This window comes from Oxyura jamaicensis, chromosome 5 (assembly GCF_011077185.1).
Source record: "Oxyura jamaicensis isolate SHBP4307 breed ruddy duck chromosome 5, BPBGC_Ojam_1.0, whole genome shotgun sequence".
Taxonomy (NCBI): domain Eukaryota; kingdom Metazoa; phylum Chordata; class Aves; order Anseriformes; family Anatidae; genus Oxyura; species Oxyura jamaicensis.
In genome coordinates, this window is record NC_048897.1 from 17262176 (window position 1) to 17287451 (window position 25276).

Consider the following 25276-nt stretch of genomic DNA (forward strand, 5'->3'; position numbering starts at 1 on the left):
TTGTCACTGGCCACAAGAAACTCTTTTTACAACCTGTCTGTCACTTCAGGCTGGCTCCATAATGAGGAGGAATGAAGTCTTCATCTCGTTTGTGACATCAGTCATTCTATGGTAGGAATACTATGAAATCATACAACCTCTAATTACCCAGGCTGTTCTTTCAGTTTCTCACCCTCAATATTCAGTACGAACTCCAATTTAGAAACCTTTTTCAGCATGTATTTTTGTAGTCTGTGTTAACACTGCAGTATTCCATGTCTCTGAATGGAGATTTCACTCCCTGTTAGATCTGATTTCTTTGTTAGAACTGTTGTGTAACGAAGTGTGCTGTGCATGTGTGATGATCCTGTAACTTGCCATCAGACCTTTTGAGAACTGTCGTTCTCTGTATTTCTTAGGAGAGTATGTTTCCAGCCTAGTTTGCTCCTAAAGGGTCTGAATTATGAAACCTTGCCAGATGCAACTAGGCAACAAACACACTTCAGTGGAACAGACCACTGTGTGACAGACTTGTGAATTCTGTGTTATCCTGTTAGACTTTTATCAGCAACTCTGTAAGGTATCATTCCCTTTTTTTATTAGACCTCCAGACAGTTCCTAGCTTATATGATTAGGTCTTTATTCAGTCTGATTTAATTTTTCAATATAATCAGTTAAGAATTTGAAACACTCTATTGGGTGTTCCAAAAAATCCAAGCATGTCTGTGCTCTATTCATTTAACCAATAATTCTGTAGTTAGGTTTTAAATCTCAGATTTGGCAGACATTCTAACAGAACTGCGATACTGAATTGCAGAACACTTTTCACTAAATAACCATTACCAGTGTCTTTGAGAAGCAGCAGTATCCTGATTATTTGCAGTATGCAGCTCATTGTCGGCTTACAGACGTACCTGTGTCCTGGGAAATTCCAAGCTGATTTAGCTGACTCGTGAAGTGCTGAAAAGTACACTTTCTCTTTTCTTCTGGGAGTTCCTCAGGAAATCTTAGTAATACACCAGCATCACTGAAGAGTCTGGTTGTGCTACCATCAACTGCAGTCACTGCATGGAAACACCTGGGAGCTGCGAGGACAGCTGTAGTGAGAAATGTGGGAGGGAAGGAAGCCAGATCCCATTTCAGCTCTATTTATTCAAATAACAGAAGGTACACGCAGACACACACACACACACACACAAAAAAAAAAAAAAAAAAAAAGAAAAAAAGAGGAAATTTATACAGATACAGAGAAAGCATTCCTAAAGAATGCTAATTTTGATAAATAAAGAGAGCTTTACAAACCGGTATTCTGATACTATAAATGACAGTTTTGAACGTCTCCTTGTCTGTGTATCTTGCCGAGATGCAGGATGAAAAGAGAGTATGTCTGTCAACTTGTTTCTGTCTACATTTCCAGACACAGACAAGTATGAAGATGGTGAATAAAAAAAGGAATAGGAATAAAGGGGATACTTTTTTGTCTGTATACAGAATTGATGTGTCTAAATTGGAAAACTGCATTTTTTCTGACATTCACTTTTTCAAACATTTCAGATATCACACTGGATATAGAAAAAGCTCAAAAAATATGATGGCTGGAAGAGATGCTTTCTGTGAGGCTTATACAACTCAGTCTGTTTAGTTTATCATGAAGAATATTGGGAAGTAACTTGGTTTGTAGTGCATTTGCTGTATTTTCTTTGAGAAATAACAATATAATGCACCAAGGGTTCTGTTAGTCTGCTGAAGAGATGTGTAACAATAGCTGGTGATAAGAAGCTCAAACCAGAAAAGTCTAATAAGGAAATCACCATATTGGAAGATTTTTTTGTGTGTTTGGATTGGTCTTGTTTTGTTTGTTTTTTAACAGTGAGCAATTAATCTTCCCAAAAAGAGCTGTATTCTCTGAGTTTCAATCCTATCAAATCAAAACCAATTGTGGGAGAGATGTCTTATAAAACACAAGTTATATGGGATTCCTTACAGAAGTCATGGATGACATTTAATGCATTTTCCTTGTGGAAAGTCATGCTAGATTCTACCCTTACGTTCTTTATATATTAAATGCGAAGATAATTCAAATCAAATGGATCCCAAAATTAATGGGTACACAATTGTCTTTTAACTGATTTATTAACCTTCTTTCTAAAGCTGTCTGACCATCATATCCTAAAGATAATACCAATAGATTCCCTATCAAGTGTTCCAGGATGTTTTTGCCCATTTGAGGATCAACTTTTATTTGCTTTATTTTAGCTTTCCTTAATGCTCTGAAAATAGCAAATAGAAGTTCCATTTTCTGTCTGTCAGGTATGTATGAAATATTTGCAAGCACTGTTGAAAAAAAGAAAACAGTGGTAAAACAGCAGTAGGAGATTTCAGTGCTACACAGAGAAACAATGGGAAGCCAGGAAATCTAATTTTTCTCTCTTAATTTTTACAACTGCGTTTTTTATTCCAAGGTAATTTCAAAATGACAGTAGGAAGAAAGTGGGTGGGCAAATGTTTCATATCCCAGTGATCCCAGATACTTTTGAAAATACATCCTAAAGAACAATACAATTATAATTTACTTGTTTTTTAAACGGAAGGGTTCTTCTCCTATGGGCATTACCAATATATTTAACTATGTCTTCGCTGTAGTGGCCACAGCTCATAGAGATGTGTTCTGTTAGTTTAAATTAGCTGGCTTGGCTTCTCTTAGCAGTGTAGCTGCCACAGTGTGTAGGACTTGCACTCCTTCCTGTAACTGGGAGAGAAAAGAATGCCTACCATAAGCCTTCTGCATAATGAGATTTCCAATTTGGGATTTTTCTTCCAACTTGCCTTTTAGGCATTTCCATTAGAACATCTCTTTGCAACAGGTAACAGGAAAATGAACAAAATCAAACATCAGGTTAAGGCAAAATAATCTGGAAAACATTGTTAGGCTTGGAATTATGCAGTTCTCACCATTAATGTGTAATTTTTTTCTGGTCATGTTTTGTTACAAGTAGTTTAGTAGAAGCTTAATATGGAGAAAATTGACAATAATGTATAAAAACATGAGGAAGACTTCTGTGTGAAGGCATCTTAAAGAAGTGATAACTAGAAGACAAATACTAGTTTGGATTTAAGATGTATCAAAAATTGAGTTAGTCCTTTTGGCAGAAGTGCACCAGAATACCAAAATGATTCTTTATTCAAATAGTTTACCATTTGCTTATTACTAATTACTAATTACTAATGCTTATTGAACAGGAGAGAATTTCTCATTTGCTCCTTGTCTGCTATGCAGGAGCACTTTCAGCCACTAAATGGGAAGAAACTGGAAGAGTCTTGGGAAGTGGCTGGTTTTATCTATTATACATGGGATCATAACTGTTCCTTTGCCTGCTTCTGCAGATTCCTACCACATGGAACAATGCAACTTCTTTAGCAAAGTGTTAATTGAAAGTATTCGGAGAGAAAAACGCAGTGTCCATCTATATTGCCACACTCATTTATGGAAGTCTTATGGAGAAGAAAATAATTACTTTTTAACCTTAGTTTGGACCATTCACAGTTATTTCATCTTCATATATCCCTTTTCCACTTGTTTTATAGTGTGAATATCAAAATTAATAGTGAGGAGCATAACGTACTACTTAATATCAGTATTTAAACTTTCACTAGATGTAAAAAGTACATTTTTCCTCCACGATGGCTCACTGACATCAGTTTGTCATAGTTGATTTTCATTGAGCCTTGAAAGATCTCCCTTTGGAAAGAAGATGCTAGCAATTTTGTTCTTGATGCGGTTCAGCTAGCTCTAGGTGCTGCTGGCCACAAAATCATATGATCTGATAAAACTGCTAGTGTCTGTTCTAAGTATCTCGGGCTTTGGAGTATTCCTATCTACTCTTGTTCAGTCACTTAGAGTGTGCTACTCCTGGCTAGTTTATGCCTTTACTAATCATGTAACATAAATCTCTGTCTCCTCTGCCTAATTTTCCTGTCACTCTTAAGCCCAAATAGTTTTTGATACAGGGAAGTTTGGATATGGAAGAAATTCCTGATCTGTGACCACAGTTTCTAAAATTAAATTATATTATCCTCCACTATTCCTGTGCCTTACTCAGCTGAAAGGAAAATGAATGGCTGATACCCAGAGGATCAGTATAAATAATGTTCCATCAGCTTAGCCTCTGACTACTGTACCGTACTCCTTAAAAGCTTTGTTGCTTATGAATACACAGCAGTTTTGTGTGGATACTGTTTCTGTGACCTTTCCAAATCTTAATTCAGCAATGCACAGAAGAACTAATCATTCCTTTGTTGTGTCTAAGGCTCTTCAGTTTGCACGAAAGGGAAGAGTTGGCTTCTTGCTGCATGTTATTGCTTGATCAGAATGGGTGTCATTTTTCAGCATTAGCATAAGAAGTTAATGTACAGGCAGATACGTACACACATAGTGTAGACCTTTAAGAGATCAGAAATAGTAAAGTTTGGTTCCTGGTTGGTTGGCTTTTAGTGACTAGGAAGATGAATAAAAAGACCCATGACTGAAATGACAGATGAGTTAAATTACTGAATTTAGTTATTGCTGTTTTATCAGTTCTTGCATTCCAGACCTCATTATGTGTTTCTGAAATGGAGTAACAGCTAAAATTTCTGTAACATGGTTAATTTGTTTAAAAGAACAACCATGTTAAATAACAGAGTGCTCAGTGCATAAAAAGTGTTGATAAGTGTTGGACTTTTGCAACTCTTGCCATAGAAGAAGGTTATCCCACAAGACTCACAAGACTAATACTGTTCTTTAGTGTGGGTTTATCTAAGCCAAATTCAAACACGAGCCTACACTAGTGATGAGAAACAGTTGATGACTTGTTCAGTTTATCTCACAAATGGCCGTCATCGGCTAATGGGTACTCCTGTTCATCTTCACAAGATATTTTGCAGTGGATGTGGGAATGAGCTCACAGGACCATCCCCTTTCCCCTCTTATACACCTTGTGCTAGAGGTAAGTGTGGTTTTGGGGAATAAGGGTGGGATGTCATGAGATGAAAGTGAATGTGGGCTTCTTAAATTTTTCGCAAACCACAGTAAAGGCATGTGTCTGGGGATGGACAAAGATTCAGCTGAATTCTTATTTTTTGCCCAAAGAGGTTACCCAGTCCTAAATTGACATGCTTTCCTTGAACTGGGAGTCAGAAATCCCTTTTCTCTTCTGTTTTTCTGCTGCAGAAATTCCCAACATTCCCATTATGTGGGCTCCAGAGAGGGGTAAGCAACATCTTCAATCCCACCCAATCATTTCCAAACTAATTCTTTGCTAGTATTTTTTTGCTTTTTAAATCATCATCAGAAACAGTTTTTAGATACATTTTTCCCATTCATTTGATTTTCTTGTGGATTCTCATATTTTTGTTTTATAGGAAGGTCCCATGACCACCCCAAGTGCTAGGGTCAGACTCATCTGCTGTTTCCATTTGTGTGCTATTCTGTGGATTTTCATGGTTCGCTCTGATCTAATGATATTACCAGAGGGTGAGCATCTAGATTCTTGGGACTGTTTCACTCATGGTATCTTAAGTTATTGAAAAGCACTGTCACCCTGCTTCCTTGTCAGTCGGTTAACAGGCTTATGTTTTATCCTTGCTGACAGTTGCGTCTGATTATCCATGGGCGTTGGTCTTTTGCTACCTTGCCTGTCTGGGGACTGCCTGGCATTCACTACTCTCTCTTATTCTCTCTATTGCTGGCTGTGTGACGTTGTCCTCCCAAAATCTTGGCCCTTTGCCTGACTGTCTGGCATTACCTCTTGACCAGCTAATTGCTCGACAGTGACTACCTCCTGCCCTGTCCATCTGTTGAATGGCACATGTCGCCGCCTTACTGTCGCTTGTATCTGATCACACGTCGGCATCGGCTTTCCACTGCCCCGTCTCCCACTTCAAATGCCTGACATCACCTTCCTGCTGAGTGCATCTGCTGACTTTGCGGAGTTGCTCTTCTGCTGCTTGGCACACCTGCTGTTTGGTACTGCTTTATCGACTTGCTGAATGTCTGGCATTTTCCTCCTGCCTTTTCACCTGCTTCTTGATTATAGTGTCCCCTCGCTGCTCTTTGAGTCTGCTTACTCACTGATACTTGCTCTTTTGCTGTCCTGTCTACTTGCTTTTATGCCTGGCATTTCTATCCCATTGTCCTGCCCACCTGCCTAGATTTTGTTTCTAAATATGCATCAGTATGAAAACTTAAGAAGAAATGTAAGGAATGGGGAAACAATATTGTCTGGCTCCTTCATGGTCTGATTCAGTTCAACATACCAGCCAAAAACGTGATCTCAGGACCTACATCCAGTTTTTTCATAGATCTGCTCACTCAAATCCCTCTCCCTTCTTAGGAAAAAAAAAAAAAAAGAGAGAGAGAGAAAAAAAAAAAAAAAGGAAAAAGGAAGCTCCTGAATCTTACTTAATCTTTACTTCATCACCTCATATGATAGGTGTATTGCTATTTAGTAAGACTGTGTTAAGTATCCAGTAATAATTCAATACTAAATCAAATCACTAATATTACCTATAGTAATTCTAGCAGAATCCATGGAAGGTAGGTAATAATGGAAAAACAAAAAACAACAACAAAAAAAAACAGTATGTTACTGAGGCTCAGAAAGATTAAGGGCCGAATGTCGAGCTGTACCCAAAAAGCAGTGAATCAAAGGAGCTAAATAATAAATTTTGGATATGTCTTACTTAAAGCACAAGGTTGTAGCTAATCTAAAAAACCACGGGATCTGTATGGGATTACCAAACTGCAGTGTGTCCTAGTTGTTGTATCCTACTCTGCTGAGCTTTCTGTACTGGGAGAATGTTCAGTTGCCAGTTTACAGAAACCTTTTTGTCACTTTTTCACAGATGAAGAACAAAGGCTTGACTACATGTGTAAGTCCACAGTGAGGGTATATAAATCAGTGTCAGAGCTTATTGTAGGAAGCTGGATTTCCTGCTTCTTTTCTTTTAATGCCAGTCACTTGCCCTCTGCTTTCCTAGTTCTGCCACAGTTTCTAGCTTATTATGAGCGTGGTTTAAACTATGCTTTTGAATCCAGTACTAACTAGGAACTGGGGTAAATATTCTGTCATAATGAACCCTGTCATCATTTCATCATAAAGTCTTCCTATACTTAAAATAATTATAGAATCCTTTTAACTTCACCTTTTAAACTCTTGATAGATTATACATTATATGATATATGTTATTATTATGGTGCTATCTTCTGAGATACCCTAAATAGACTAACTGATGTCTGACCTTACCCTCAGGTCAGCATTCCCTGACTCAGTAGCCTCTTTTGCTTGTACCAGACTAGCCATGGGATCTGAGAGATACCCTGTGAGAGCACAGCTTGCTCTCAACAGCGTCTTGCCACCATGGAGAATAGCTCCCAGTGTGGCAAGCATTGTTCAAGTAAGAGCCAACAGGAACCTTATCCCAGCTGTAAAAATTGACCTCTCAAAATCTGGTAGGCTTTTTTGTGCTGCGAGGAACTTCAAGATACATCTGCCTTTACTTCCTTACAGTGTCCTAGGATCTTCTGTTGTCCCTCGTCTCACTCTTACCAACTCTCCTTTGTTTCTCCAGATTTTCTTCTCAGCTTAGCAAACTCTTAAAGACAGCAGGCTCACAGTCTCTCACTTCCCACCAACTTCACACTGCTGAGGGTTCTGGTTAGAAGAACAGATCTCAGTGGCAGTTCACTTTCTGGAAGCTTTAACTATGTGTGACTTTGTTTTGCTTCTTTCCTAGGCTGTTGTTTGAGAACTGGCAGCAAGTGGGGTCATTAGAAGAGAGGAGGAATATTCACCCTAGCACTGTAGGGCTGCTGGACAGTTCGTGAACTCATTTCTTATCCCAAGAACCATAAGTCATTCTCTGGTGTATCATTTCAATTAATTCAGTTTCTCTGAATTAATATTACCACAGAAAAATGGCTATAATATTCAGGTTGTATAGATTTTAAACTAAACAAAATGCAGACAAGCACCGGAAACTGAAGGAAAATAAACGCTATGCTCTGCCTTGAGACTTTGCCATTTTCTTAGTTGAAAATTATACCTACTGGAAAATTGATGCAGTGCAGTCTCAGGCAGCTTCACTGTAAAATATCCTGGTGAATCAGTTTTCCAGCTATAGTGATCAAGCTATGGTACAAATATTTTAATAATTTCAAAAAATCTGTTTAGTTGAAAGGATACATTATAGTTTTTGTGTTATAAAAGAGTCAAGATTTCATTCAAGAAACAAAAATCTGCACACAAAGCTCTGGGAATGGCATCACATCTCTCAAATCCCTGAAACAATTTTTGTTGTTGTTAAAACATTTCTTGGTTTATCCTGTGCACTTTTCAACAAAAAGTTAACTTCTAGAACACTTGCAAAGAGCTCTAAGTCTTTCCAGCTTATAGCATTTCTCTTTCCAGGAAAACTAAATTTGCTGTTTTCAGGCTAAGTGTACCTCAGTTTTGTTTTCTCTTACTGGACTCTTTTCCTTCCTTTCTCTCTCTGATAAAAAAACTTTTCTAGTAGTCATTTCCTGAACTACTGTCTGAATCCTGCAAATTATTTTTCAAGGAAGTGTTTTTCATATACCTGCTCCTCGCTTCAGTAAAGTATTTAATTTCCATTCAAATTTTTATAGTTTGCTTTTTTTATTCTTCTTTGTTTTGTAGAGGTATCATCTCTGTTGATACTCAGCATTGTAGCATCTAAGCAAGTAATTTCTTCTGTTGTTTCTGAAGAAAAACCAACAGATTCCTGATTAATACAAGTATTTTGCTTTCAGAAAGATAGATTTAAACATTATTATTTTGTTACTCTTGGGATTTCCAGAAGGTGTTCCACTGTCCTAATCCACTTAATCTCTGCTTTCAGTTCCAGTTGAAGTTTTCCATTATTTTAAGAATAATGTGTCTGTCCGTGACTTGTATCAAATTAGAATTCAAATTCTGTTAAGACTGTGTGTTGTTTCTGAATCCAGTGTGAAAGAACTATTTGTTTAATTTTAAACACAAATGCCTCAGCTGTTACATGTAATGCTAAAGAACAAACGTGCCCTTTGGTTCATGCATTTTCATCAGTGATGAAGGCTTTTGCTGTCACAGCTCATGTAACAATTCTGCTGAAGGTATTTTGAGACAGAGTAAGTTCCAGTGTCTCTCTTCTTCTGCCTCTTAGGGTAAATAGCGTTCGTTGGAAAAATAAGGAAATAGGTACACCGAGCAGATCTAAGAAACAATACAATACTGTTCTAGTAGGTTTACTGCTGAGCATCACACTTCGTAACCTGTAATTTTTTCTTTTATTCTTTTGAATAGGAAGATTTGAATGCTCCATCCTCTGGATTCCCTTTTCTTAAAATGTTCTTTAGAAAACGGTTAGAAAATTGTGTTTACATGGTTATAATGCAGCATCTAACTGATTCCTTGTTAAGGTAGTATCTGTGGCTTCAGGTTAATGAATTTTCTTAGGTGATTAAACTGATGTATTCACTGAAGGTATACATGGAAGTGACCCAGTGATCTATCCCTCGTTAACTGTTGCTAAACTGTGTCCAGTCAAGTTTTAGATTTGGAATTTGCTGGAACTTGTTTCACTTTACTTGAGTGTTTGATCAAGTCAGATATCATGGTTTGGAAATTTTATCATAGACTACACCTGAAATTCTGCTTGATTTATTTTTTTCTACTCTGATTGTACATACTTAATCTTTTCCACCCTTCATGTTTGCTTTCACTAAATATTTGTAGACCTTAATTGGAGTTTTTCTTTCAATCTCTTTCCATACAGACTGTAGTATTTTTAAATAAACTTTGTTTGGGGTGTTGTTGCAATCACGTACATCACGGAAGTGGCAGATTTTGCTGATTCTAAAGCTAAGTGAAACCTACACGTTGCCCTATTTTTAGGCTGAGTTTTGAGGCTAAAGCTTCTTTTTCAAGAGTGAAAAAGTGACTGGCTTTTTGCCAGTTCTAAGAGCTGACTAGTTATTTCTCTGAAACAAATTAATGCATATTTATACAGAATTAACACATGAACAGAAAACCCTCAAACTATAGTCTCTCTTCAACTCTTCTACATAACATACAAGTTCTACTAATTTCTGCTGTTCAGCATTGATGGTTCCTGGGATGAGAAGGACAGAAGGATATAGAGCCCTTTTAGATTTCTTTGTCTCTGGAGAATTTTGTTTCCTGTAGACTTACTAGTCTAGCTGGAACTTGTGGGTTTTTCCTCAATCAATAGCTTGTCACCTTGTTAAGACAGCTTAATATTTTCACCAGAAAGATTTAGCATATTTATTTCTCTTCCTTGATGTTTTCCTTACAAATGAGTGTTTTTTTGTTTGTTTGTTTATTTATTTATTTATTTAACTCTGTCTATTCAGACACAGTATTGAGCAAGTGAGCTTAGGTGCATGCAGTTTCTAGGTTATTCTGAATTACCCTTTCATCATCCACATACATTATATAGAAATACTGCTGTCTGATTGTTTTCTTAGGTTAATCTTCTTAGAGCTGTGATTTTGTAGTTGCTGTTCTCTGAGTGTGAGCTCATTGCTGTAGTAGTGAGCTGCTTAGCCTTTACTGCAAGAGTCCAGATTTATCTACGTTTTAAATATACAGAGGAAGAACTATTTTTTTGTTTGCCCGTGCCTAAGAATCTCTGCCTTACTGGTTGTTGAAAGCTACCACTTTTCTCAGTGATCCACTTTTATGCTGCTAGTATAAAAGTCAGTCTACTAAAGAAGTTTGCCCACGGCGAGTTTTATTAAAAAAGAGATTGCTACACACCTGATGGTCTGCTACTTCAAGAATAGCTGAAGTTAAGTGCAAGGGCAGGGAGGCACTTTTAGAAACAATTTTGCTTTATCTATGTTAACGAAAAGGAGCCTACATTACAAGAGCTTTGTTTTAAAAGCAGTTAGGAAGGACAGAATTTGTATATGCAATATGAAGTTGCGTTAATGTGAAAGCATTACTCAGTTGCAGCTGAGGAGTGTAAATAAATCGCTGAACTGGTTTAGCTATGGTATGAAAGATAATGTGCCATCTTTTAAAACTGGAAGAAACCAGTGTTTTGGATACAAACATCTTTATAGAAAAGATCCTAAGAGTAGTGAAATAAGAGGAAAACATACTCAATTTTCTTCCTTGTTACATTGCTATGTTTTCTTATTATCAGTAGTAGATATTGTAAACTATTGGTTAAGATCAAATTCTAAAGAAAAAATAAATTTTATATTTAAAATTCCTCATTTACAACAGATTAGGAATTCTGCTGTCTTTCATTTTAGTGCTCTGTGCTGTAGTAGTCTCAAAAAAGTACTTTTTTAAACATTAAATTGATGTGGTGATAGGAGATAAACAGCCACAGTCTGTCTTTGAGAGTTCTTATGAGACATTGAATTATGCCATTAGATCTTACTGTTCAAAATGTTGAACTCAAATAATAGGTTATTTACTGAATGTATTCTTAAAATAACTATATGGATTACAGAGCATTAAAACCGAAGCAAGTTTGTACTAAGAGTGTCCATCTTCTCTAAGAAGCTTTTTTATCCAATCCTCTCCATGAGAATAAGAGAGTAAAAAAAAAAAAAAGAAAGAAAGAAAGAAACAAACAAACAAACAAAAAACAATGTAATTTGTGCCAGAAGTTAAATAATCCCATATAGGAAATTATTAGACAGAGTGCACAGTTGGTAACTGGCTTTCAAAATCTGTTCAGTTGTTCAGTTCCTCTGAGTACATCACCCAGGTGTACCTAAATCTGCCACTGGTCAGGCTCTCGATGTATGAGTTTTATCACTGGATCTCACTGAAGAATTGTATCTGTAAGTTTTTAGGTTATGGTATAAGTATTTGAAAGCAGTTGTTACATTCCATGCTTTATCATTTACTCGAACAGTGAGGACACCATGTAAGGGAATCTTAAGAGAAAGTGAAGTACTTTTTGTAGTTATTGTAATGGGTATATTCTTGAAAATCCTCAGTAGTCCATCCTTTGTACTGTAGAAGGTGTATTTTAGGAGGGATTTTTTAAAATCTTCAACACTGGTGATTTTCTAAATTTTTTTGGAAGAGATAGGTGGCAGGAACTCACTGGAGTTCTGTAGGCAATACAGGGAAGGTGGCAAATGATAGGAAGCAACAGACAATTTTGCTGTTGTTCTCAAAAGAAAAGAGTTTCACATCTCAATCTCGGTACCAAATGCTTTAGAGTTTTAAAGCACTGCAAAATTATTTATTTGGAGAAGTAAAATTGCGAGTAAAGACTCCAAGTTATTTCACTGCCAAGGAGACCAGGCAAGTTCTTAGGAAAAAGCAGCATTAATTTCTGGCTGGTGGCTTCATTCTCTGTGTGCACTGATGATGATCTGTAAATAATAGGTTCTTTTCCTGTGGTACTAAATCACAACTTAGCAAAAGTGATGGTTTAGTTTCTGTTTTTGGTTCTGAATTTTATTGCTTAAAATACTTTTTTTAAACTATAAAGAATCCAAGGTCAACACTAGTTTTGTATGAAAATAAGTTAACTGTACCCTGACTCCTCTTTGGTATAGGTAAATAGTCTAGAAATTAGTACACATGTACTCCACAGGGTAAATTTTTATGAGACAGAGCTCCCTAGTTATTGTAGCGTTAGTAAAAGCTCATTATGTTGTCAGCTGCAGTAATTGTAGAATTCTTAGTGGTATTGATTAGAATTATTTCTGCTCATTTCTCTCATTTCTACTGCATGGTTCCGTAATCTGCAGAGAACAATTTTTTTTTTCACTTCTCCAGTTTTGTTTCACTTTAATTTTTAAAGAATGTTGCAGAAGTTGTGACAGATAATATAGATTCTTACATTTTATGTTTAGTTTGAAGTAATTGGGGGAAAAAAGAATAATAATAAATACATAACATTTTAGCAGTGATTTTGGAATAGCAGAGAGGTGTCACTGCCTTTACCAGCATTTCTTCATCTGTACTACTTGTATTAAACAGCTAGCGAATGATTCTTACATGAAATGGAGTTCAGGTGGGAAGCACAGAAGTTCATCAAAAAAGAGGGCTGAAAAAAGGAAATAGCCACCTAGCCCTGCTTTGGAGCCAAGTGCATGGTCTTGTTTCCAGCTGTCATTTTCACAAGTTAATATTTATATCCTCTCCTTCTTGCAAATACTTTGCCTTTTGGCACTGGCTTCACACACATACATTATACAGTTGTAACATGTTGCATCTGGTGGGCTGCGTAAGTCTTAATTGAGCCTAAATGCCTTCCTCGTAGCGCAGAAAAGCATTTCCTACGTGTTTTCTTTGCAGGGTTAACTGTTTCTAACAATGAATATTCTGTTGGTTTCACCACAGTGAATGAGGGTGAGTCATAAAATCAAGATCCATTTGGATGTCATAAATATTTTATATTTACTGTCAGAGAATTTTGTTTAGCATTCAGGATTTAAAAAATATTGCTAATAACACTAAATTTATATTAGAAGTTATGTATAGAAATTGCTTATTTTTTGATTGCTCAGTTGCAACAATTTCTTTGACATTTGTATTACATAAATGAAGCAAGTGAGTCACTGATCTATGAAGTTCATGTAAATGAAGTAGAACCAGATACAAGTTGCAAATCCCACAATGTTTGTTTTTCTACTATATTGATTTAACTTTTCCTTTTCTTTATTGTATATAAAAATGTGAAGCATCTTCCCCCAGATGTTTTGCAAGCTGTAAGTAAAAATGAAGCTGAGTATTATGAAGTAAATCTGTTGAGTAGTTTTATTTGAGCTGATGAAAACAAGGTCTCTAAGGAAAGTTACAATAAATACTCCTGGGTTTGATCTTTATTATCTAATGCACACATAGGTAATTCTTTGTTTACAAAAATAACTATCATTGGACTCCAACAAATATATTAATGGCTCAGTCATGTATAAGTCATTGAAGTATTGTCAGAGGTACCTCTATCAGCCAGTTGCTTTTCATGTTTGTATGCACAGTGGAGTTGTACTGATAAAATCATTTGCTGATACTGGTTTATAAACACAGATGTGGAATTAGCTCCAAGCTTCTGAGTCTCTTGCCGTAGGCATTAGGTACCAGTAAATGGTATGATGGGTCCCAATGAAGAGAGTGAGGGAATTTGAAGGCAAGTTGTAGCACAGGGAATCATGAATACAGGGAGAAACAGAAGACAAAGAGTCTGTATTTGATCTAATCTAACAGCAGCTATTGCTGTGACACTTTAGTTCCTCACAAAGATAATTTCTGTAGTGTCATTCTGTGAAGTCTGGGACTCTGCTGGCAGCAGAGTCACTGTGAATATGCTGAGAAAGCAAGCAAACTTCAAATCAGCATTCCTGTGCTGCTGAACTGTTGTCAGTGGAAATGTTACTGATATGTACAGTTACACCAGTTGGTAGATTTAATTTTTAGTTGGCTACACTAATCAGGGCTTCATCCACCTTTGGCTTTATATAGATTTGAGATGGGAGAGGAAAAGGAAAAGGAACATGTAATGATGTCACTTATGGGAGTGATATATCAAGCTGAACATTGATAAAGGGAGGAGTTGATAGAATAATCCACCCTAGTAAGTTTAGACATGGCCTGTTATATGTGCCTCTGAGAGCTCTCAGGATGTGTCTTTATGGATATGATACCTTTACCCACATTTAACATCAAAAACACTTAACACAAATATCAAAACGGAGAATCACCAGACTCACGCTGAGCTTCTTACTGTGCAGTGGACATGACAGACACCTAGGTGTTTAGTTAATGAGGAGGAACAACACACACATATGGGGCAGCATTGGGCTGATGTCCACCTAGCACCATCTAGTGAGCCCAAACTTAGTGAAAGGTGCTTACTTAAGACTTTCACCAGATACTCTCCACTACTCTGGGACCATATAGCAGTTGACAGGTTTTTACAGACCCACATAAGTAGCACTCATGGGTGTTTTATTGTTGATGAAATGATGGCTGTTAGGCTGCTACTTCTGAAGCGTGTGTGGCCAGGTTCATTGCTGTGGGTGTGCATTTTGTCAAAAGCTCTTGAATGACAGCGAACACCTACATCTGGGATCCGCCTTGTACAGAAGCAACTCTTCACTGCCTTCTGGATACAAGCCATTGTTGAATTACATGGAAGTGTGACAGCTAATTTGACATCAAGAAGCCAATAATCATAGTTGTGTATGTATGAAAGGACAGCTGTTGCTTGGTGTATCTCAGTGGGCAACTCATCTACAGTCTGTCAATAATATAATTACAAGTGATAGCACCCCCATGTACTCCTGGATCTGACCAATCACTATGTATACTTCACTTACACTGTGAAACACATGTACCGGGTCTCGTGCATCTCGTGTGTATTTCTGAATTCCAACTTCTCTTTGGTCATGTTAACATATTCTTCCCTTCATGCACCATAAATTCTGGTATTTTCAGTGTTAGTAATGACAAACTCTGCCAGTTTGTATAAGGACATTAGAGGCCTATTTTCATCTGCATAGTTTGGCTATATGAGGGGAAGGAGATAGTCTTCTGGCAGAACCTCTTAGAACTCCATACGGACCTTGACACAGCACTAGCAGGGCTGAGGATGCTTGAACTATCAGCCCTGGGTTTTCCACCTTTTGTGCTCTGATATCAGAGGGATCTGCACAGGCTGGACTGCTGGGCCGAGACAAACAGGATGAGGTTTAACAAGGCCAAGTGCCGGGTCCTGCACTTTGGCCACAATAACTCCACGCAATGCTATAGGCTTGGGGCAGAGTGGCTAGAAGACTATGAAGAGGAAAGGGACCCGGGAGTGTTGATCGATGCTCGGCTGAACGTGAGCCGGCAGTGTGCTCAGGTGGCCAAGAAAGCCAACGGCATCCTGGCCTGTATTAGAAATAGTGTAGGCAGCAGGAGCAGGGAGGTGATCATCCCCCTGTACTCAGCTTTGGTGAGGCCGCACCTCAAGTAGTGTGTTCAGTTTGGGGCCCCTCGCTACAAGGCCCTGGAGCATGTCCAGAGAGGGGCAATAAAAGTGGAACACAAGTCCTGTGAGGAGCGGCTGAGGAAACTACAGTTGTTTAGTCTTGAGAAGAGAAGGCTCAGGGGAGACCTCATTGTACTCTACAACTTCCTGAAGGGTGGTTGTGGTGAGGAGGGGGTTGGCCTCTTCTCTCAGATAACTAATGATAGGACTCAAGAGAATGGCCACAAGTTGCAGCTGGGGAGATTTAGATTAGATATCAGGAAAAACTTTTTCTCTCAAAGAGTGGTCAGGCAGTGGAACGGCCTGCCCAGTGAGGTCCCGTGGAGTCACTCCACTCCCAGTGGAGTCACCGTCCCTCGCAGTGTTTCAAGAAGCGCCTGGACAAGGGGCTACAAGATATGATTTAGTGTCTTAGTGGGTAGTATCAGTGACAGGAGGACGGTTGGACTAGATGATCCTGTAGGTCCTTTCCAACGTTGTGTTTCTGTGATTCTATGATTGTTCCCAAAGGTGCTCTGTCAAATTGCTAACATAGGTGGTTTGAATTTTGGTGTTATTTTTTTATTGGGAATACTCTTGTAACACAGTAGAGATGCAACAATTAATGTTTTCATGTGTCTTGCACTAAAAAAATATTGGAAGACCTTCAGTACATACTTCTGTGTGGAGGAAGTAATTAGCAAAGATGGCTTATATTCCTAGAAAGTTACTAACTTTGCTGACAAGTTGAGAGACTTTTACAAACCTGCTTGGCTTTGGTTGCTGTGCAGCAGTATTTGATAGATTTTAACCGGTTTTCTAACTAACTGAGCAATCAGCCAAAGAAAGTTGATTTTGGAGGGTGTTAGAGAGAATGGTTCCTGTCAAGCCTTCCATCCATAGAAAAAAACATAGAATATTATCATACAAGATACTGGGAGCATACAGTAAGAAAAAATCAAGGAAAGACAGCATGATGGGAGAAGGAGTGACTAAAAACTGATGTTTATTCAGTAATTTTCCTATATATTGTGAGAAACCAACTGCTGTAACCTTTATTTGTTATTGTACTAGGGAAGATATAGATAACTGGTTTTCAGGCTAGAAGCTGTAGTCAGTCTAGCTCCATGTAAGCTCTATTTTCTCACCTGCAAAATAAGAGTAGAGAAGTAGAGAATAAACTGAAATAGCTGACTCGTGAATCAAAATTACAGGCACAGGTGTTATCTCCAGCAGAGGTACAGTGATAACCTTGAAGATGGTATCTCATCTGCAAGCTGAGTGAGGCAATTTTTGTTCTTAATGTATACATCTCTTCTACACCTTGTTGACAGACGTGACTGAAATTTCTGTTGCATATTTGACTGGTCTGTCTCTGTAGTTCTTCGTCCAGTCTTCTAAGGTTTGACTTTGTGTTTTGCAAGTTCTGCTGGAGAGGATATACTGGTATTTCCTTGTTTATGAATTTTCAAGACTTCTGCATTCAGTATAAAGCTCAAATACACAATAATATGTTATCTGTGCTGATTCTATAGTCCATTTAATATAAATGGTCTGCAAATCTGTTCATTAATTTGCATAAATAGCTTTACAGTATGCTATACAAAATCATAGATTTGAACTTTTCCAACAGAAATATTTCCTAACAGAGGCAAGCTCAGTCATCTTAATTTGATCAAATGTATTATGACTTCCTCAGTCTCATATTTGCATTTTAGTTCAAAAGATAGAGCTATATTACTTACCCCAAACTGCTTAAGGGTATATAAAATGCCTCAGATCATTACTTACTCAGATCATTACTATTAAGAGGTCAAACTTGGCCATGTTTAATACCTAAAAGAGAAAGATAAGGAGTTTCTGAGCATTTCAAGAAGAGTCCTAAGTCTTCTAATTAGATTGGTATGCAGTAGGTATATCCTCCAGAAGCTGCCTGGGAGGGCTTCCACATAATGTAATTTATATGAAAGAAAAGAAAGGCAGTGAAGCAGCAGAGAACTCTGTGAAACCAATTGGCAGCGAGCCATCTGTTAAGAAACCACAGCTATGTCAGAGACATCTAAAAATATATCCATTGGATTGGGAACATAATGCCGTAACTCCAGTAAAAAGGCACTTTGAATACTATCAAAAATATGTTTTACTATATATTGTGTTTATTCATATACCAATGAAATATAAAAGAAATGGTCTCATAGACATTGTTACTAAATCCTGAATAGTAGTATTTCAAAATATTTATTTAACTGTTAGCCTCCGTTTCTCTCTGGATTAGAGGCTACCATTTTATTGCTTCAATTTCCATTTTCTCTCTCCCTGGTCCCCCCATAGCCTGGCACTTGTATCTTATCCTGTCTTCCTTTTTATTTTTCCTGAGGTTTCCCCTCATTTATTGTCTGTCCAAGCCACCTTGTGCAGTCTTATTTCCAGCCCACTCACCTCATTCACTTGCCCTCACTGTACTCCGTGACCTGCCAGTTCTGTGGCTCCATGCAGCATTTCTCTGCTACAGGTTTCTGAGTTTCATCTCAAATGGGAAAGCCATAAGGTTGATGCCAATAGTCATGAAAATTTGGCATGTCTTAAAACTGAAAAATACCAGATATAATGACTTGAAATGAAATCCTATCTATTGGTAAGTGTGTCGCACTCTGAAAGTATCTATGTTTGTATTAGAATGCTTCAGTTTTGTCTTACTGTAATGTGCGTACTAGTTTTTCTGTTAATATGCTCAGTACATTTTTCCCTCTTGCACCGTCAACCAAAACCCCAGTATTCTCTAATCCTAAGTGAGTAAAGAAAACCGAGCTGTGCTATTAGGGGTTGGCTTCAATAAGCTAGGTACTTAGTTGATGATTTTTTTCATAACTGTCATTGAAGGCATCTAAAATTGCTTATTAAGCAAAACTTGACAATCTTAACTCAGTCTTGCTCAAGTATTGGTAAAGTGTGAAGGATGTGTGTGAAGAATCCTGTGTGCAGATGCTGGTGCTGGGCGGTTAGCTCCCAGGCAGGAACATACCCTTATGGCATCTCTCTTCCACCCTTCCTTCAGTCCTGACAGACGCATTAGAAAGCCTGCCCAGCAGCACTTCGCTGCACTGCTAGGTGGAACCACTATTTCTTACGGAGAGGCACAAAGTATCTGCACATAGCTGCAGAACCCTTAATTTCCTTCATGCCCATAAGTATAGCCACAGTGGGCTTCCCAGTGTGATGGTGATTCCCGCTCCTGTACATCACACATTTTAAGTTGTGTTATTTAAGGACATCCAAAAAGTGGACTCTCCAGTGCCTGATTTCAAGGGCAGATGTCGCTGTAAAAGATGGTTACTTAGCAGCAGCCGTTTTGGCTGCATCCGCCCACAGACTGCAGGAAGCATTCCCGTCTGTAGAAGGCTGCCCGCAGGAACGAATACAAGCATGTATATTTTGAAACAAGTATTTTTAGAAACTTATGTTGAGGGCTGCTGCTTGGACTTTCTGCCCTTTCAGATTTTGCTGTTGCTCAGTTTATACATTTTTAATAATCACATTGCCTGCTAGCAGTGACATTTTGTGAAGGTCATTTTTCTTGTGAAGTTAGAGAATGGACTAGAATTTCATTGAAGGACTCCCGGAGCTGCAGGATCGTTGTTTGTGCAACTCTTTTGCGTCTTCTACTACCTTTGAAGCCTGTTAAGAATTTTAACTAATGATATCTTCAAAGTGTCATTGTGCTCAAGGGCAAAAAAGAAATCTCAAAATGCACTTCATATTTAAAACGAGTTTTGAATAGCTTTGAAGCATGGCATTAGCTGAAAATAAAAGGCATTGATATATACTTACTGTGTATGCACACACAGAGACTTCCATGTTTCATCAGTTTTTTCATTGTCAGCAAAGTGTCCCTACAACACTGAAGTGCATTTTTCTTCAGAATTTTTAATGTGCAATTGATAATTTGATACCTCAGCAGGTGTCTTTTGGCACTCTATCTTAATGCAGAGGTTTAACTTTTGTCTGTATCATTTCTAGTCTGCTTGTTCTCTTTTCCCTTTTGTAGAAATACTGACACCAGGTTGTATGCATATGCCTTTTCTGGTTCTGCACAGAGGGTGTCAGATACTAAAACCAACATGATATGCTGGAAATAAGAGACTGTGGTGTTAGCTACTGAATTAAAATTGTTTGGTTTTGTATAAACCAAAGTTCTTGCTTCCCACAACTGAAGACATACCAGGTTTGCTTAGTGATAAAAGACTTGATGGTTTACTTGGTAGTTGTATCTGATGTCTTCTGATGCTGACATATTCCTCTAAAACATATTAAGTGTTAGTGGCAATGTTTGAGAATACGGCTGGTAGAATACCTGTACTGGTTTGTTTTATTTTCTGTTTTGTTTACTGCTTTCTGTGAAGTGTTCTCTCTGTATAGCTAGTCTTGGACTCCTGGAGCCTTCAAGTAGGGATATCATTGCGTTAACTCTGTCATTTTCCTTCTCTATGACATGGTTTTTCTATTTGTAAACTTGGAGTTTATAAAAGTACAAAGATCTGATTTGTAATTTAATCTTTCCCACAAAATTATTTGTCTGGTTTTCTTCTATTATATTCCTTTACTGTATCAAACTGCCAAGAAAATTTAGCTTATTCAGCATGTCTTTACATTTAAGATTTGATTTTCTATTTCTATTTTGATAGCTGTGCTCTCAAAGGATAGTAGTTTGGCTAGATGTTTTACAACAGATTTCATGTTTTTATGAGCATTGCTAACATTTCAGTTGTGCCAAATAACGTAGAATCTTGATTCAGAACATGAATCAAGGTGATGCACTGAAAAGCAAACACTGAGAGAGAACTGGAGAGTGGTTAGGATTGTAACCTTCCTTTAAGGTGTTAGGTCCTAACTAAAGTTGGAGGTTGGGAGACTAGAACTGATTTGGCATTTATGAAAATCTCTGTTAGGAAGGAAGGACAGAAGTTTGTGAATATCCCTGGAAAATCATTTCCCAACTGATACCCTGTCTGGGTAAAGGACTAAAAAGACAAGCATTTTCAGGCTATGCTTCCAGGCTTCTAGATGCCCACTGCATAGGGACCGCTTGGCTAGAAGCCACCAGCCTGTTTAGAATCGCTGTTTTGCCGACATGATCAAAAGGGAAGGCCTCAGCCTCTGGCTGTTATCATTACCATTTTACTATTTTCCTGCCTGCCTGCTACATGGGCTTCCCTTGGCATTTTTTTTTTCTGTCTTCTGCACAGACCAATTCACCCTTCTTGTACCTGCGAAAATCTCAACTGGAAGATGTGAATGACATTGAGGAGGAAGAGCAGACCATTACATGCAGTCTTCTTTTTGCTTATTCCCAAACAATCCTTCCTTTCTGTTAGAGGGAGTTGTTATTTATGTGGTATTGGTTAGTTTTTCCTGCATATATAGGATTCTGACTTCTAAAATTTTCAGTAGGAGTCTTTACAATAAATACAGCTAACAGTGCTTCTTCCTACCTCCTTGCCTTTCCTTATTTTAATCAACCAAGAGAAAATTCTTCAACATATTCCAGTGCTGAGAGTTTAGCAAGGACATATTTTGGTTCTGAAACAAACAAACAAACAAAAGATTTTCTTACTTGAATTTCAGCTTGTTTCATATTTTTCTAGTCTTTGTTGCTTTTCACTCACTTTGCTATTTAATCTTTGATTACAGGCCACTAAAGAAGTAATAGAGCGAGAAGCCCCAGGGATGGCCCTGGCAATGCTGATGGGATCACTTAATGTAACTCCTCTGGGCATGCTCTCTAGGTAAGAATATTTCCTTCAGAGTACAAAGTGAGCTATTTCCTTAGAAATATGCAAGGTAGGGGAATGACTGTACAGAAGTTAACTGAAGATTGCCAGTGTTATCAAGACTCTAAGTCTTAACTTCAGAGAAGTGGCCAAATTCCAAGAACAGTAATTGCATTCTCTCATTTTATTCCCTTTGTAGTCTCCATTAGGCACTGTGTCTTCCTGTATTTTCTTTGCCAGGCTATTTGTAATATTGATGCATGCTGTTAAACAGCTGTCTTTTCACCCTAGAGCTGTGACATTTCAGTGGTGACTGAAGAATTCTTCTGTATGTTGTTCACCAACTGCTAAAATGCTTGTTTAGCAAAAAAAAAAAAGAAAAAAAGAAAAAAGAAAAACCACTTTATAAATATATATGTATTGTTGTGTTATTGCTTTTATTCCAGTACTAGCAAAAGCTCTCTGAATAAGTGAAAAGGTATTTTATCACGTGCTTTCAGATCTAGTACGTTAACTCCTAGATTTTGTTATTTCCTGTTAAATAGTTAGCAACTGATAATTTCGCTGTTGGTGTTTCTTGCTTATCAGTGACACCTCTTGTTATCCTGTATTTCCTTCTGGAGTTAATTTTTATTTTATTTCTTCAAGGTCTTCAGACTTGTACATCATTTATCTATGATAGATTTAGTAATATCAAAGCAATTCATAAGTCAGTTTGTGATTACATGTCATTTCAAGGTAACTAAGAAGCAATGGCTATTACAGTTTTTGTTTTCTCGTTGCATAATGAGGGTATAACAATAATTATGTTATAAAGTTATAAATAAAGCAGGAACTTCAACATTGTTTGAAATTTTGTATTTAAATACTTGGATTTTTAAAGGACATTTAAATTTGAGTTTTAGTAGTTCAACAAAATATTTCAAAACCTTCTGTATCACTCTGTGTATCTGAAAGGACAGCATTACCAAGGTAACATCTTCAGATTCTGTCCAACTACCAAGTACTTTAATTTTTTTATTTGACAAAATTTTTAACATTGTAAGTTGTATATTTTGAAATATTTTAGCTGTTCTGTTTCTGATCAAGAGAAAAATATCCATTTAGATTACACTGAATAACCAACCTTGGTTTAGGATGTGGTGTGATCAGGATGGCTGAAGGGATGTTTTAATGATAGCGGAACCAGAATGCTGGACAGCAACCTGACTCTTCTATAGATAGAGCAAGAAAATATTCCTTAACCTACAGCCACTTTCAGTAGTCATTGACAACCGTTACGGGACGTAACATCTCTGTGTATTTATACTGAAAATGTTTTACAAACAGACTTCATGCAGTCATACGAGGCCTTAAAAATTTCCTGGTGAAAACCTTTACTTCAGGTCTATATGTAATCAGCATGCAAAGGGTTAGTATTTGTATAACACTCAGAGCATAAAGTACATAAAAATTTCAAAAAATACAGCATTATGGTTTCTTGTGCAATCTTCATTCTGCAGGAATGCATGTGTGCTGTGATTAAGTTTTTTATAGAATTCTTCTGCAATTGTTCAAGTTGCAAGGGGGGAAATTCAGTTTTTGCTGTGGTTGACCTCTGTGTAGTCCCATATCATTTGGGGTACTCCTTATTCAGGATCTTCTCTGAATGCAGACTCACTTCCTCTGGGATTTTTCTTACATCATTTTTTACTCTAAGATATAAATTAGCTGCAAATAGTTATATTTTCTTAGGAAATTCTGCAAATTGCGGTAGTTTTGTTATCCCCTTTTATGATATGAACTAAGCTACATATTAAGAGTTGTCAAAAACATACACTAATTTTAGGCACACACTTTGAGAAATGTAAATCTTAATTTTTCAGAGTGTTTAGCTTTAAATGTCTCTTGTCTCAAGCTTAGCTCTCATTGACTTAATTTTGAAATTAAGTTCTTATGGAAATTCCTGCATGCAATTTACTCAAAAAAAAAAAAAAAAAAAAAAAAAACCTTTATTACGTAAGATTAGGCTGACACTTCTGTAAATCATCTGCAGTTTAGGAAATGTTAGATCAATCATGTTGAATTTTTTCACTTGAAAATTTTTATAAGGTATAGCCTGTTTTTCCTAACTGTGGACCAGCGTTAGAAAGTGGTAGAAAGTGCTGGGTTATTTTGCAGACTTGATTCACAGATACTTACTGACAAATGAAGAGTCTCTGAGACTTATAACTGGAATTCTGGCCCGAGTTCCATCAGGGAGTATCTTGGAGGGTCATAGACCTTTCAGTGTTTCCTCTTTCTCTGTGACCTTCCAACTGTTCTTGTCCTGGAGTTAATCTCTTCACACGATTTCTTACTCAAGTCAACTGCCTGTGCCGTTGCAGTCTTTAAAAAGCCTCAGTACCCCTTGTCCATCAAAACTTCTTCCCAGTGAGATTTTTTTTCCCCAAAGAGATCATGTACCTCTCTTCTATCTCTGCATTAGATCTGTATTTTCTTCCCACATCCATTTTTTCAGTCTTTCTCCCTCATCTTGTTTTTCCTACAGGTCCTTTGCTTCTATTCATATTATTTTTTTTCTCAGACTTCTCAGAATTTTCTTATGATTTCTGTCCAATGCACCACCAGGTTGAGGGTAACAGGATCGACAGCATCTCTCTCAATTGTTCCCCATTTTGAGGAAGATCATTAATTTATCTCTCACATTACCCAGAACGCACACACCCTTGGTGTGTTTCTATGTTGTTGAGCGCACGCTATTTTTCGCAAGCCATGCGGTTCTCAAGTATTTTTACTTACTTTTGCATGCTGTCATGAGAAATCATGGGCAGCCCCGTTGCTGTCTTAAGCCACTAGACATCACTGCAATTCCTCAGTGGATATTTCCTGTTTCCCTTATTTTGAGTCTGTCATAAAGTGTAGTTTGACTACTGCAATAAATGTAAATGAGCACATTTTTTTAACTCGAGTTCCTCATCTTGTTTTGCGGTAGAGTTACATTCAGTGACCTGGAATTCTTAACTTAGGGTGTGTATAATGTGTAAGAAGCGTGTACAGGGGAACAGAGGCTTGGAGTCAGGCAATATTCAAGCTGACAGTTGAAAATAAGACTTCTCTTCAGGTTGGTTTGACTATGATACCAGAGGTTCATTTTGTGGCAGAAAAATAATTTCTGTGCTATTTAATTGTAAGCGTTATGACAGCTGTCGCTAGAATCCTTGCTATCCTGCTAGAAAATGCCATGCTACCAATAAATGATAATAATGACTAGGAATTACTTGTATAAGAAGAAGTCCAGGGAAATTGGCTACTCTGAAATTTTGGTAATACTCTTTTTTTTTTTTTTCTGTCATCAATTATGGCTCATGTTTTTAGATAAAGAGGCTGTTACACAGTTTCTCTCAACATAGCTTCTGCATCTTTGTGGTTTGGTTTTGTCCTTTCATTTTTTCTTAGCTTTATATCCTAGCCCTGTTTTTTTTACCAGTAGTTTGGTAAACAGTGGAGGAAGGCAAGATGTGCTCTGCTCTTCCTCCAGACAAAATCTGGGTTGTTTG

At 37.4% G+C, this 25276-nt stretch overlaps 1 protein-coding gene across 7 annotated transcripts in view; it reads left to right on the forward strand.

Annotated features, from left to right (window-relative positions):
• The window catches only part of GPHN (gephyrin), a 295654-nt gene that overhangs the window by 157498 nt on the left and 112880 nt on the right, over positions 1-25276 (forward strand). For 3 of the 7 annotated variants that reach the window (XM_035326893.1, XM_035326894.1, XM_035326896.1), the window contains exons 5-6: positions 5189-5227; positions 21658-21752. In XM_035326893.1, coding sequence (XP_035182784.1) covers positions 5189-5227; positions 21658-21752 — 134 coding nt within the window. Of the gene's footprint in view, positions 1-4898; positions 4965-5188; positions 5228-21657; positions 21753-25276 lie in introns of those variants that run through there. The other 4 variants (XM_035326899.1, XM_035326900.1, XM_035326897.1 and 1 more) reach the window with 2 other exon arrangements.